General features: G+C 48.9%; 1 protein-coding gene across 4 annotated transcripts in view; it reads right to left on the bottom strand.

Moving 5' to 3' along the window:
• The window catches only part of LOC307090897 (calcium/calmodulin-dependent protein kinase type II delta chain-like), a 44,890-nt gene that overhangs the window by 14,735 nt on the left and 16,116 nt on the right, over nt 1-14,039 (bottom strand). For all 4 annotated transcript variants that reach the window (XM_079757696.1, XM_079757697.1, XM_079757698.1 and 1 more), the window contains exons 5-8: nt 11,407-11,472; nt 11,156-11,228; nt 7,555-7,657; nt 1,424-1,507 (exon numbers count right to left, since the gene is read on the bottom strand). In XM_079757696.1, the coding sequence (XP_079613822.1) occupies nt 1,424-1,507; nt 7,555-7,657; nt 11,156-11,228; nt 11,407-11,472 (326 nt within the window). The remainder of the gene's footprint in view (nt 1-1,423; nt 1,508-7,554; nt 7,658-11,155; nt 11,229-11,406; nt 11,473-14,039) is intronic.

Raw genomic sequence — 14,039 nt, 5'->3', positions numbered from 1 at the left:
TGTTAATGTTAATGTGAGGGTCAGTATGTTAATGTTAATGTGAGGGTCAGTATGTTAATGTTAATGTGAGGGTCAGTATGTTAATGTTAATGTGAGGGTCAGTATGTTAATGTTAATGTGAGGGTCAGTATGTTAATGTTAATGTGAGGGTCAGTATGTTAATGTTAATGTGAGGGTCAGTATGTTAATGTTAATGTGAGGGTCAGTATGTTAACGTTAATGTGAGGGTCAGTATGTTAATGTTAATGTTAGGGCCAGTATGTTAATGTTAATGTGAGGGTCAGTATGTTAATGTTAATGTTAGGGTCAGTATGGTAATGTTAATGTTAATGTTAAGGTTAGTATGTTAGTGTTAATGTGAGGGTCAGTATGTTAATGTTAGGGTCAGTATGTTAATGTTAGGGTCAGTATGGTAATGTTAATGTTAATGTTAATGTTAAGGTTAGTATGTTAATGTTAATGTGAGGGTCAGTATGTTAATGTTAATGTGAGGGTCAGTATGTTAATGTTAATGTGAGGGTCAGTATGTTAATGTGAGGGCCAGTATGTTAATGTTAATTCTAGGGTCAGTATGTTTATGTTAATGTTAGGGTCAGTATGTTAATGTTAATGTCAGGGTCAGTATGTTAATGTTAATGTGAGGGTCAGTATGTTAATGTTAATGTTAGGGTCAGTATGTTAAGGTTAATGTGAGTGTTAGTATGGTAATGTTAATGTGAGGGTCAGTATGTTAATGTTAATGTGAGGGTCAGTATGTTAATGTGAGGGTCAGTATGTTAATGTTAATGTTAGGGCCAGTATGTTAATGTTAATGTGAGGGCCAGTATGTTAATGTTAATGTGAGGGTCAGTATGGTAATGTTAATGTGAGGGTCAGTATGGTAATGTTAATGTGAGGGCCAGTATGTTAATGTTAATGATAGGGCCAGTATGTTAATGTTAATGTGAGGGTCAGTATGGTAATGTTAATGTGAGGGCCAGTATGTTAATGTTAATGTGAGGGCCAGTATGGTAATGTTAATGTGAGGGTCAGTATGGTAATGTTAATGTGAGGGCCAGTATGTTAATGTTAATGTGAGGGCCAGTATGTTAATGTTAATGTGAGGGTCAGTATGGTAATGTTAATGTGAGGGCCAGTATGTTAATGTTAATGTGAGGGCCAGTATGTTAATGTTAATGTGAGGGTCAGTATGGTAATGTTAATGTGAGGGTCAGTATGGTAATGTTAATGTGAGGGTCAGTATGGTAATGTTAATGTTATGTTAGGGTCAGTATGGTAATGTTAATGTGAGGGTCAGTATGGTAATGTTAATGTTATGTTAGGGTCAGTATGTTAATGTTAATGTTATGTTAGGGTCAGTATGTTAATGTTAATGTTATGTTAGGGTCAGTATGGTAATGTTAATGTTATGTTAGGGTCTCACCGCAGGCCCACATGTCCACTGGTTTCCCGTACGGATCTTTCCTCAGCACCTCTGGGGAAAGATACCCGGGTGTGCCAGCAAACCCTGCAGCGTGCACACACACACACACACACACACACACACACACACACACACACACACACGCAGACTGAATATATATATAAATATATACATCAATTCTCTATATATGTACTGTATATTTACTCATTTAAATCTGCTTGACCTGTCTTTAAAAAATTCCTTTTGATTCTAAGATTTTTATAGCTGTAGGGAAACTATTCCATACCATAATACCAGTGTGAAAGAAAGATTTTTGTCCTGCATTATTCGCTCTAGGCACTATGCAGGAGCGGATGCTGGCCCTAGTGCTATCACTATGCTGTGTGTGAACCATGGTTACCTGCTTTTGTAAACTCCTCCCTACCAATATGAGTATGGGGGGGGTACCAAATAACATTGTTTTGCAGCACATGGAATTTGTTTTTAAGTTTCACAGTCAACCCAGAAAACCACGCACATTTGTTTAAAACTTTGGCTGCAATGGATCACCTATAAGTGACGGATCCAATGTTAGATCCATATATGTGACACTTGAAATAGACACAATTTCAGACCCATTACACATCACCTTCAGAGTATTGGATTTTGACAACTTCATTTTTTTACCAAACAAGATTGATTCAGTCTTGCCCAGATGCATAGAGAGCTTATTGTCTACAAGCCACTGGTTGACGGACTCCAGCTCAATGCCAAGAGAATTGTCAATGTCCTTTACATTACAACTACATATTATCGGCATATAATAGCAACTTGCACCATACCACAGCTGACATGTCATTTATGTATCTTAAAAATAACAGGGGCCCCAAGACCGATCCTTGGGGCCCCCGCATGTTACACTCTGTGGATCAGTGAGGGCCCCCTCCACATCACATACCTGGGTCCTATCTGTAAGGTAAGTAGTGAACCATTTGAGTGCCGAGTTTCTTAAACCTATGCACTGTAATTTAGAAAAATATCGTGGTTCACAGTGTCGAATGCTTGAAGGTCAAGTAGAAGCATACCAACATAATTCCAAAAATCAAAACTCTGACAAGATGAATGAGACAGGTGTCAGAAGAATGTGCAGCGCTAAACCAAACTGGAGTTCATATAATAGCTCATGCCTGAAGAGGTACTCCTCTACCTATTCATAAACAAGACGCTCAAAAATCTTTGATATGGTTGACAGAATTGAGACTGGCATATAATTCCCAACATCAGCTCTGCTATTTTTCATAAAGAGAGGAACCACCCCAGCATTCTTCATATCATTTGGGAAAACACCCTGAGTTATGGACAGATTTATTACATGGGTAAGAATACTAAATGTAACCTCAGCACTATCCCTAAGAAACCTGGTGGGGATACGGTCCAACACAGTGGCCTTATTCACTGATGGGGTGGAGAGGCTCGCGCTTATTTTATCCTCTGAGACAGGACTAATTACAAATGCATCTGCACAGACATTTCTTGTTATATAAAAGGAGTTAACAAAACATTTGTCATATTCATTAAAATGCTTATCAAAACACATCTCATCTTCAATAATAAGCCCTGCTTTACCAGTCTTTGACTCTAATGACTCTTGCGGCCGTCGCAAACTTAAACTTTGCCCCGAAATAGCCTAATTACCCGTAGGTGTGGATTGGGCGTAACATGCAATAAACCAATGAGAGTGCCATCTTCCATCCCCTTTAAGAGCCATGAGCGCATTTGAACCTGACGAGTCGATATTTTGACAGTGCGTTTGCAGTCTCCGATGAGACAGATGCATTGTTTCTTCACACATCGTTTCTTACCAGTATTGTATACATTATCGTTATCGACTTGTTTTCCTAATATGCATGTTTTCCCCCGTTAATGTACATTGCCATGGACCGTATTATGCATTACGTGTTTAGTTTGCGTGTGATTAAACAGATAGTGGCACACACGCGCACCTGCATTCATTCATTCCTTCTTTTTAACACTCACTCGCGGTAAAACTATGTTTTCTCACGATCCAATAGGCTACTCATAAATCCTAAAAGTTATGGGCTTGTACACGATGTCTGTGTCAAGAAAATATGTGTTTTCTGTACGGTGTTTGCAGATGCATTGATTTAAATATATCTTATTACCGCTGTATCAGCTGTTCTTTCCCAAATAATTTAACCAACGTTATAATTTACCGTAAAACAAGATTTTGTTTTGGAAGGCTGGGATATAGCCTACTTTGCTCTAGTTTATTGTTGTTATCATTATTTTAACGCATGGCATATCCCACTACAGTGTTCATTCATGCAGCCCCTATGAAAAAAATGTTGCTGCTTTTTTTGTGCAAATGTTTGCACAATCCACATCATCATGATCATCATGATCATCATCATCATCATCATCATCATCATCATAATATTGCAATTAGGCAAATCGTTTGCAAGTATGTAATGTGTATAGCCTACTGGTGTGTAAGCTTAAGTTGAAGTTCCGACCTGCTATGGTACGTCAAAATAGCAACACCAACTGTGCTATCCGCTAGTGCACTTAGACCAGGTATTTGTCGGTCAGTTGCGCAACTGCTTTATCGATCTGTAAGATAGCACCATGTATCATTTGCGCCCGAACACGCTTCTGCTTTTCGCAGACACGCCTCTCAGGGCGCAAGTTTAGTGGCATAGGTTTGCTGTGGGGGAAAATCGGCTTTGCACCCGTTGCAAACTAGCAAAGATACATGCGTCGGTGTAGAAAGTCAATTGCGCTGGATGCAAGATAGGGCCCTAATTCTTGTTTCCCTCATTGGTGCGACTTCATCAAGAACAGCTTTGAATCGCTGCTTGAACCAATCCCAAGCCTTGTCAACATCATTACATTCAAGCACGTCCAACCAGTCTCTGTCTGTCTGCCTTTGATTGAACACCTTAGCAGAGTTCTGTTTGGTACATCCGTATTTGATGAAACAATGCTCATTTATTGGCTGAGATTTCATTTTCTTGTGCGTGGATAAAACTGCATTATGATCACTGAGAGCCACATCCAACACACCTGATTGACATATCATTCCACAGTCAGATACTAAAATGAAGTCAAGAAGGGACTGGCTACTTATAGATAACCTAGTGGGCTCAGTAATTAATTGCTGGAAACCAGACACCTTGTAGAGATATGAGAGAGACTCTTTCAGGCTACTTCTTTGCAATAATAGATTAGTATTAACATCACCCATGATGATACATTAATTCTCTAGGCATGTATTGCTTTTGCCGCAGACAGATTCAAGGAGTTCGTAGAAGTCTGTTTGTTTATGTGGGCGGTAACAAACACCTATAAGGATGGGCTTGGTTTTAGGAAGTATTAATTCAACCCAAGCTGCCTCCAAGCCATCCACCTGTAGATCGTGGCGCGGATTGAAAGGTACGTCACACCTTATAAACAGGCACCCTCCTCCTCCCTGTCTGTTGATAAGGTATGTCACACCTTATAAACAGGCACCCTCCTCCTCCCTGTCTGTTGATAAGGTATGTCACACCTTATAAACAGGCACCCTCCTCCTCCCTGTCTGTTGATAAGGTATGTCAGACCTTATAAACAGGCACACTCCTCCTCTGTCTGTTGATAAGGTATGTCAGACCTTATAAACAGGCACACTCCTCCTCCCTGTCTGTTGATAAGGTATGTCAGACCTTATAAACAGGCACCCTCCTCCTCCCTGTCTGTTGATAAGGTATGTCAGACCTTATAAACAGGCACACTCCTCCTCCCTGTCTGTTGATAAGGTATGTCAGACCTTATAAACAGGCACACTCCTCCTCTGTCTGTTGATAAGGTATGTCAGACCTTATAAACAGGCACCCTCCTCCTCCCTGTCTGTTGATAAGGTATGTCAGACCTTATAAACAGGCACACTCCTCCTCCCTGTCTGTTGATAAGGTATGTCAGACCTTATAAACAGGCACACTCCTCCTCCCTGTCTGTTGATAAGGTATGTCAGACCTTATAAACAGGCACACTCCTCTGTCTGTTGATAAGGTATGTCAGACCTTATAAACAGGCACCCTCCTCCTCCCTTTCTGTTGATAAGGTATGTCAGACCTTATAAACAGGCACACTCCTCCTCCCTGTCTGTTGATAAGGTATGTCAGACCTTATAAACAGGCACACTCCTCCTCTGTCTGTTGATAAGGTATGTCAGACCTTATAAACAAGCACACTCCTCCTCTGTCTGTTGATAAGGTATGTCAGACCTTATAAACAGGCACACTCCTCCTCCCTGTCTGTTGATAAGGTATGTCAGACCTTATAAACAGGCACACTCCTCCTCCCTGTCTGTTGATAAGGTATGTCAGACCTTATAAACAGGCACACTCCTCCTCCCTGTCTGTTGATAAGGTATGTCAGACCTTGTAAACAGGCACCCTCCTCCTCCCTGTCTGTTGATAAGGTATGTCAGACCTTATAAACAGGCACACTCCTCCTCTGTCTGTTGATAAGGTATGTCAGACCTTATAAACAAGCACACTCCTCCTCTGTCTGTTGATAAGGTATGTCAGACCTTATAAACAGACACACTCCTCCTCTGTCTGTTGATAAGGTATGTCAGACCTTATAAACAGGCACACTCCTCCTCCCTGTCTGTTGATAAGGTATGTCAGACCTTATAAACAGGCACACTCCTCCTCTGTCTGTTGATAAGGTATGTCAGACCTTAAAAACAGGCACACTCCTCCTCTGTCTGTTGATAAGGTATGTCAGACCTTATAAACAGGCACACTCCTCCTCCCTGTCTGTTGATAAGGTATGTCAGACCTTATAAACAGGCTAACCCAATCTTGAATGGAGCTGTTTCGCCAGGTCTCCAGCACAGCGTTCACAACAGCCTTGGACGTAGTCGCGTCGTGCCCGATTTCATCCAGTTTTGGTAGAAGACTCCTGGCACTGACGTGACTAAAATGCATCCCTTTCCGCTTTTAAAGGGAAAGTGAATCATAGTCTCTCCATCCATCCATACTGTCCTCATCATAGGTTCTTACTTAATTTGTGTCATCAAAAACATCGGCGCTGCACACTTCCTGCACACAACATTGGTTATAATCCAACAGGATATCAGACTTAATCCTTACTGCCCGGTCATACAATTTCGAAACAATATTTTCGCACTTTATATGAACAAAAATATCACACAAGTCACAAGCATATGTGTTTCAGGTGGAAGGCCCTCCCTTGTTATGAGACCATTAAGACTGTAGACTGCTCTCACTTACTCCTGACCTATTAGGGCATCTCTTCCTTGATTGGTGAAGGAATTACATCACACCTGTCAATCACAGGTGAGCCAAATGCAACATTTCTCAATGTTCGGAGGGAAGGAGGGAGGGAGGGAGGGAGGTAAAGCACCTTACACCTAGACTAGGACCCTCTACACCGAGAGTAGGACCCCCTACACCTAGAGTAGGACCCCCTACACCTAGACTAGGACCCCCTACACCTAGACTAGGACCCTCTACACCCAGAGTAGGACCCCCTACACCTAGACTAGGACCCTCTACACCTAGACTAGGACCCTCTACACCAAGAGTAGGACCCCCTACGCCTAGACTAGGACCCCCTACACCTAGACTAGGACCCCCTACACCTAGAGTAGGACCCCCTACACCCAGACTAGGACCCCTTACACCTAGAGTAGGACCCCCTACACCTAGACTAGGACCCTCTACACCCAGAGTAGGACCCCCTACACCTAGAGTAGGACCCCCTACACCCAGAGTAGGACTAGGACCCCCTACACCTAGAGTAGGACCCCCTACACCTAGAGTAGGACTAGGACCCCTACACCCAGAGTAGGACCCCCTACACCTAGAGTAGGACCAGGACCCCCTACACCCAAAGTAGGACCCCCTACACCCAGAGTAGGACTAGGACCCCCTACACCTAGAGTAGGACCCCCTAAACCTAGAGTAGGACCAGAACCCCCTACACCCAGACTAGGACCAGGACCCCCTACACCCAGACTAGGACCAGGACCCCCTACACCCAGAGTAGGACCCCCTACACCCAGACTTGGACCAGGACCCCCTACACCCAGAGTAGGTACTACTAGCCCTACCAGAACTCACCGAACCAGGCCTGCTGCTCGCTCTGCACCTCGATGGCCAGGCCGAAGTCGGCCAGCTTCACCGCCGCCCCCTTCAGCTTGCTGGCCAGGAGCAGGTTCTCCGGCTGGGGGGGGAGCAGGCACATTAGGACCGGTGGGACCACTAGGACCACTGGGACCAGTAGCACCAGTAGGACCAGTAGGACCACAGACACACGGTAGGGCCAATAGGACCAGTAGGACCAGTAGGACCAGTAGGACCACAGACACACGGTAAGGCCAATAGGACCAGTAGGACCAGTGGGACCAGTAGGACCAGTAGGACCATTAGGACCGATGGGACCACAGATACAGGGTAGGACCAGTAGGACCAGTAGGACCAGCGGGACCAGTGGGACCAGTGGGACCACAGACACACGGTAGGACCAGTAGGACCAGTAGGACCACAGACACACGGTAGGACCAGTAGGACTATTAGGACCAGTAGGATCATTAGGACCAGTAGGACCAGTAGGACCAGTGGGACCAGTAGGACCAGTACGACCAGTGGGAACAGTAGGACCAGTAGGACCAGTAGGACCACAGACACACAGTAGGACCAGTAGGACGATTAGGACCAGTAGGACAAGTAGGACCATTAGGACCAGTAGGACTAGTGGGACCAGTAGGACCAGTAGGACCAGTAGGACCTGTGGGACCAGTGAGACGAGTGGGACCAGTAGGACCAGTAAGACCACAGACAGACTGTAGGACCAGTAGGACCAGTAGGACCATTAGGACCAGTAGGACCAGTACGACCAGTAGGACCAGTAGGATCAGTAGGACCAGTAGGACTACAGACACACGGTAGGACCAGTAGGACCAGTAGGACCATTAGGACCAGTAGGACCAGTGGGACCAGTAGGACCAGTAGGACCAGTAGGACCAGTAGGTCCTGTGGGACCAGTGAGACCAGTGGGACCAGTAGGACCATTAGGACCACAGACACACAGTAGGACCATTAGGACCAGTAGGACCAGTAGGACCAGTGGGACCAGTAGGACCAGTAGGACGAGTAGGACCACAGACACACGGTAGGACCAGTAGGACCAGTAGGACCATTAGGACCAGTAGGACCATTAGGACCAGTAGGACTTGTGGGACCAGTGAGACCAGTGGGACCAGTAGGACCACAGACACACGGTAGGACCAGTAGGACCAGTAGGACCATTAGCACCAGTAGGACCAGTGGGACCAGTAGGACCATTAGGACCACAGACACACAGTAGGACCATTAGGACCAGTAGGACCAGTAGGACCAGTGGGACCAGTAGGACCAGTAGGACCAGTAGGACCAGTAGGACCACAGACACACGGTAAGGCCAATAGGACCAGTAGGACCAGTGGGACCAGTAGGACCAGTAGGACCATTAGGACCGATGGGACCATAGATACAGGGTAGGACCAGTAGGACCAGTAGGACCAGCGGGACCAGTGGGACCAGTGGGACCACAGACACACGGTAGGACCAGTAGGACCAGTAGGACCACAGACACACGGTAGGACCAGTAGGACTATTAGGACCAGTAGGATCATTAGGACCAGTAGGACCAGTAGGACCAGTGGGACCAGTAGGACCAGTACGACCAGTGGGAACAGTAGGACCAGTAGGACCAGTAGGACCACAGACACACAGTAGGACCAGTAGGACCAGTAGGACGATTAGGACCAGTAGGACAAGTAGGACCATTAGGACCAGTAGGACTAGTGGGACCAGTAGGACCAGTAGGACCAGTAGGACCTGTGGGACCAGTGAGACCAGTGGGACCAGTAGGACCAGTAAGACCACAGACAGACTGTAGGACCAGTAGGACCAGTAGGACCATTAGGACCAGTAGGACCAGTACGACCAGTAGGACCAGTAGGATCAGTAGGACCAGTAGGACTACAGACACACGGTAGGACCAGTAGGACCAGTAGGACCATTAGGACCAGTAGGACCAGTGGGACCAGTAGGACCAGTAGGACCAGTAGGACCAGTAGGTCCTGTGGGACCAGTGAGACCAGTGGGACCAGTAGGACCATTAGGACCACAGACACACAGTAGGACCATTAGGACCAGTAGGACCAGTAGGACCAGTGGGACCAGTAGGACCAGTAGGACCAGTAGGACCACAGACACACGGTAGGACCAGTAGGACCAGTAGGACCATTAGGACCAGTAGGACCATTAGGACCAGTAGGACCTATGGGACCAGTGAGACCAGTGGGACCAGTAGGACCACAGACACACGGTAGGACCAGTAGGACCAGTAGGACCATTAGGACCAGTAGGACCATTAGGACCAGTAGGACTTGTGGGACCAGTGAGACCAGTGGGACCAGTAGGACCACAGACACACAGTAGGACCAGTAGGACCAGTAGGACCATTAGGACCAGTAGGACCAGTGGGACCAGTAGGACCATTAGGACCAGTAGGACCAGTGGAACCATTAGGACCAGTAGGACCAGTAGGACCTGTGGCACCAGTGAGACCAGTAGGACCAGTGGGACCAGACACACGGTAGAACCAGAAGGACCAGTAGGACCAGTAGGACCGGTGGGACCACAGATACAGGGTAGGATCCGTACGACCAGTAGGACCAGTGGGACCAGTAGGACCGGTGGGACCAGTAGGACCAGTAGGACCAGTAGGACCAGTTGGACCAGTGGGACCAGTAGGACCAGTAGGACCATTAGGACCAGTGGGACCATTAAGACCAGTGGGACCAGTAGGACCGGTGGGACCAGTAGGACCAGCAGGACCAGTAGGACCAGTGGGACCAGTATTACCAGTAGGACCAGTAGGACCAGTGGACCGGTGGGACCAGTAGCCTAATGCAGGCCGATGATTCTTCAGGTTAATATCAGAGCCTTATTTGGTTCTCAAATGAGCGGCAGGAGGCGGTTTCCTTTAACAATGTTGGCCAGAGGCCTACAGTCGACCTCTGGGGCCTACTGGAGGGCCCCAGAGGTCGACTGTAGGCCCCAGAGGCCTACTCTAGGCCCCAGAGGTCTACTGTAGGCCCTTAGAGGCCTAATGTAGGCCCCAAAGGTCTACTGTAGGCCCCAGAGGTCCACTGTAGGCCTACTGTAAGCCCTGGAGGACTACTGTAGGCCCCAGAGGTCTACTGTAGGCCTACTGTAAGCCCTTGAGGTCTACTGTAGGGCCTTAGAGGCCTACTGCAGGCCAGGGGCCTACTGTAGGCCCCAGAGGCCTTCTTCAGGCCCCCAGAGGACTACTATAGGCCCCCAGAGGTCTACTGTAAGGCTTTAGAGGTCTACTGTAGGGCCTTAGAGGCCTACTATAGGCCCCCAGAGGCCTACTGTAGGCCCCAGAGGTCTACTGTAGGGCCTTAGAGCCATACTGTAGGGCCCCAGAGGTCTACTCCAGTGCCCCAGAGGCCTACTGTAGGGCCTTAGAGCCCTACTGTAGGGCCCCAGAGGTCTACTCTAGTGCCCCAGAGGCCTACTGTAGGCCCCAGAAGTCTACTGTAGGGCCTTAGAGGCCTACTATAGGCCCCCAGAGGCCTACTGAAAAATGGAGGGAGGGTTAGCGGGGGGTCAGAGGTCGGCGAGGGCGTGTCCCAGGGCGTGTCCCTACCTTAAGGTCTCGGTGGACCACGCCCATCTGGTGGCAGTGCAGCACGGCCTCCAGGATCTGCTGGATGCAGTGGCTGCAGAGAAACAGCAGGGGGCGAAACCAGGCAGTGAGCAGCCGACTAGGGAGCTGGGGGAGAGGGGGGGTGGAGGTGGGGGAGACATGGGGGGAGAGGGAGAGAGGAGGTGTGTGTGTGTGTGTGTGTGTGTGTGTGTGTGTGTGTGTGTGTGTGTGTGTGTGTGTGTGTGTGAAACCTGGCATCTGCTTCGCTGTAGTACTCCCTAGCAACGATGTCTTCAAACAGCTCACCTCCGGTAACTCTGGAGAACCAGGAACAGAACAACCATGAGACGAACTGAAGAACCATGAGACGAACTGAAGAACCATGAGACGAACTGAAGAACCATGAGACGAGGGGGCTGTTGGGGGGTGAAGGGGGTGTTCGGGCTATCACTGCCTTCAGAAGGAAAAAGGCGAGAACCAGAGTTTTATTTGGTTGTGAAAGCCAAATCCCTCCACCTCCCCAGGTTTCTTCTATAAGCCTTATTCAGAATAACAGTGGCACTTCAATAAGGTTAAGCCATTAATCTTCCAGCTCCTCCTGAACAGCAGCAGAGGCGTGTTCAAGAGACACAACCGGGGCTAAGGCCAAACTACACTCCAGTAGGCGGAGACCCGGCTCTGTCAGACAACCTAACCTCTGGGAACCCCTCTGGGGGCCCTCCCTGGGTCCTCTCCCAGCGGAGAACAGGAGAACCAGAGAACAGGAGAACCGGAGAACAGGAGAGGAGGAGAACAGGAGAGGAACAGGAGAGAAACAGAGGAACAGGAGAACAGGAGAGGAACAGGAGAGGAACGGAGGAACAGGAGAAGAACAGAGGAACAGGAGAGGAACAGGAGAGGAACAGAGGAACAGGAGAGGGGAACAGTGCTTTGTTTTGTCTGAGACACTCGTGTAGAATGAAAGCCGCCGATGAAATCCAAACCCTATCTTCAGCGGGTCGCTGCAGAACAGCAGAACCTCTCAATGATTTATCAACTCTTTTCACAAGGAGATGGGTGGTGTCAGGGTGAGATGGGTGGTGTTAGGGTGAGATGGGTGGTGTCAGGGTGAGATGGGTGGTGTTAGGGTGAGATGGGTGGTGTCAGGGTGAGATGGGTGGTGTCAGGGTGAGATGGGTGGTGTTAGGGTGAGATGGGTGGTGTCAGGGTGAGATGGGTGGTGTTAGGGTGAGATGGGTGGTGTCAGGGTGAGATGGTGAGATGGGTGGTGTCAGGGTGAGATGGGTGAGATGGGTGATGTTAGGGTGAGATGGGTGGTGTCAGGGTGAGATGGGTGGTGTTAGGGTGAGATGGGTGAGATGGGTGGTGTCAGGGTGAGATGGGTGGTGTCAGGGTGAGATGGGTGGTGTCAGGGTGAGATGGGTGGTGTCAGGGTGAGATGGGTGAGATGGGTGGTGTCAGGGTGAGATGGGTGGTGTCAGGGTGAGATGGGTGGTGTCAGGGTGAGATGGGTGAGATGGGTGGTGTCAGGGTGAGATGGGTGGTGTCAGGGTGAGATGGGTGGTGTCAGGGTGAGATGGGTGGTGTCAGGGTGAGATGGGTGGTGTTAGGGTGAGATGGGTGAGATGGGTGGTGTCAGGGTGAGATGGGTGATGTTAGGGTGAGATGGGTGGTGTCAGGGTGAGATGGGTGGTGTCAGGGTGAGATGGGTGATGTTAGGGTGAGATGGGTGGTGTCAGGGTGAGATGGGTGGTGTTAGGGTGAGATGGGTGAGATGGGTGGTGTCAGGGTGAGATGGGTGATGTTAGGGTGAGATGGGTGGTGTCAGGGTGAGATGGGTGGTGTCAGGGTGAGATGGGTGAGATGGGTGGTGTCAGGGTGAGATGGGTGGTGTCAGGGTGAGATGGGTGGTGTCAGGGTGAGATGGGTGAGATGGGTGGTGTCAGGGTGAGATGGGTGGTGTCAGGGTGAGATGGGTGGTGTCAGGGTGAGATGGGTGGTGTTAGGGTGAGATGGGTGGTGTTAGGGTGAGATGGGTGGTGTCAGCGTGAGAAGGGTGGTGTCAGGTTGAGATGGGTGGTGTCAGGGTGAGATGGGTGGTGTGAGGGTGAGATGGGTGAGATGGGTGGTGTCAGGGTGAGATGGGTGGTGTGAGGGTGAGATGGGTGATGTTAGGGTGAGATGGGTGAGGTTAGGGTGAGATGGGTGGTGTCAGGGTGAGATGGGTGGTGTCAGGGTGAGACGGGTGGTGTCGGGATGAGATGGGTGGTGTCAGGGTGAGATGGGTGATGTTAGGGTGAGATGGGTGAGGTTAGGGTGAGATGGGTGGTGTCGGGATGAGATGGGTGGTGTCAGGGTGAGATGGGTGGTGTCAGGGTGAGAAGGGTGGATGGGGTTATTAAATTGAACTAGCCCAAATTTGCAATTAAACTTAATTCCAATCAATTTCCTTCTCATCCTCCAGCCGTATAATGGGTTAATAATCCCTGGGAGTCTGGAAGGTAACCAGTGGGTGATCTAGTTCCTGAGGACCACGCCCTCTGTGGGTGATCTAGTTCCTAAGGACCACGCCCTCTGTGGGTGATCTAGTTCCTGAGGACCACGCCCTCTGTGGGTGATCTAGTTCCTGAGGACCACGCCCTCTGTGGGTGATCTAGTTCCTGAGGACCACGCCCTCTGTGGGTGATCTAGTCCCTGGGGACCACGCCCTCTGTGGGTGATCTAGTTCCTGAGGACCACGCCCTCTGTGGGTGATCTAGTCCCTGGGGACCACGCCCTCTGTGGGGGATCTAGTCCCTTAGGACCACGCCCTCTGTGGGTGATCTAGTCCCTTAGGACCACGCCCTCTGTGGGTGATCTAGTCCCTGAGGACCACGCCCTCTGT

This window comes from Pollachius pollachius (genome assembly GCF_949987615.1).
Source record: "Pollachius pollachius genome assembly, chromosome: 20".
Lineage (NCBI taxonomy): Eukaryota > Metazoa > Chordata > Actinopteri > Gadiformes > Gadidae > Pollachius > Pollachius pollachius.
Note: the sequence above shows the minus strand (reverse complement) of the source record. Positions and strands in the feature narration are given on the sequence as shown.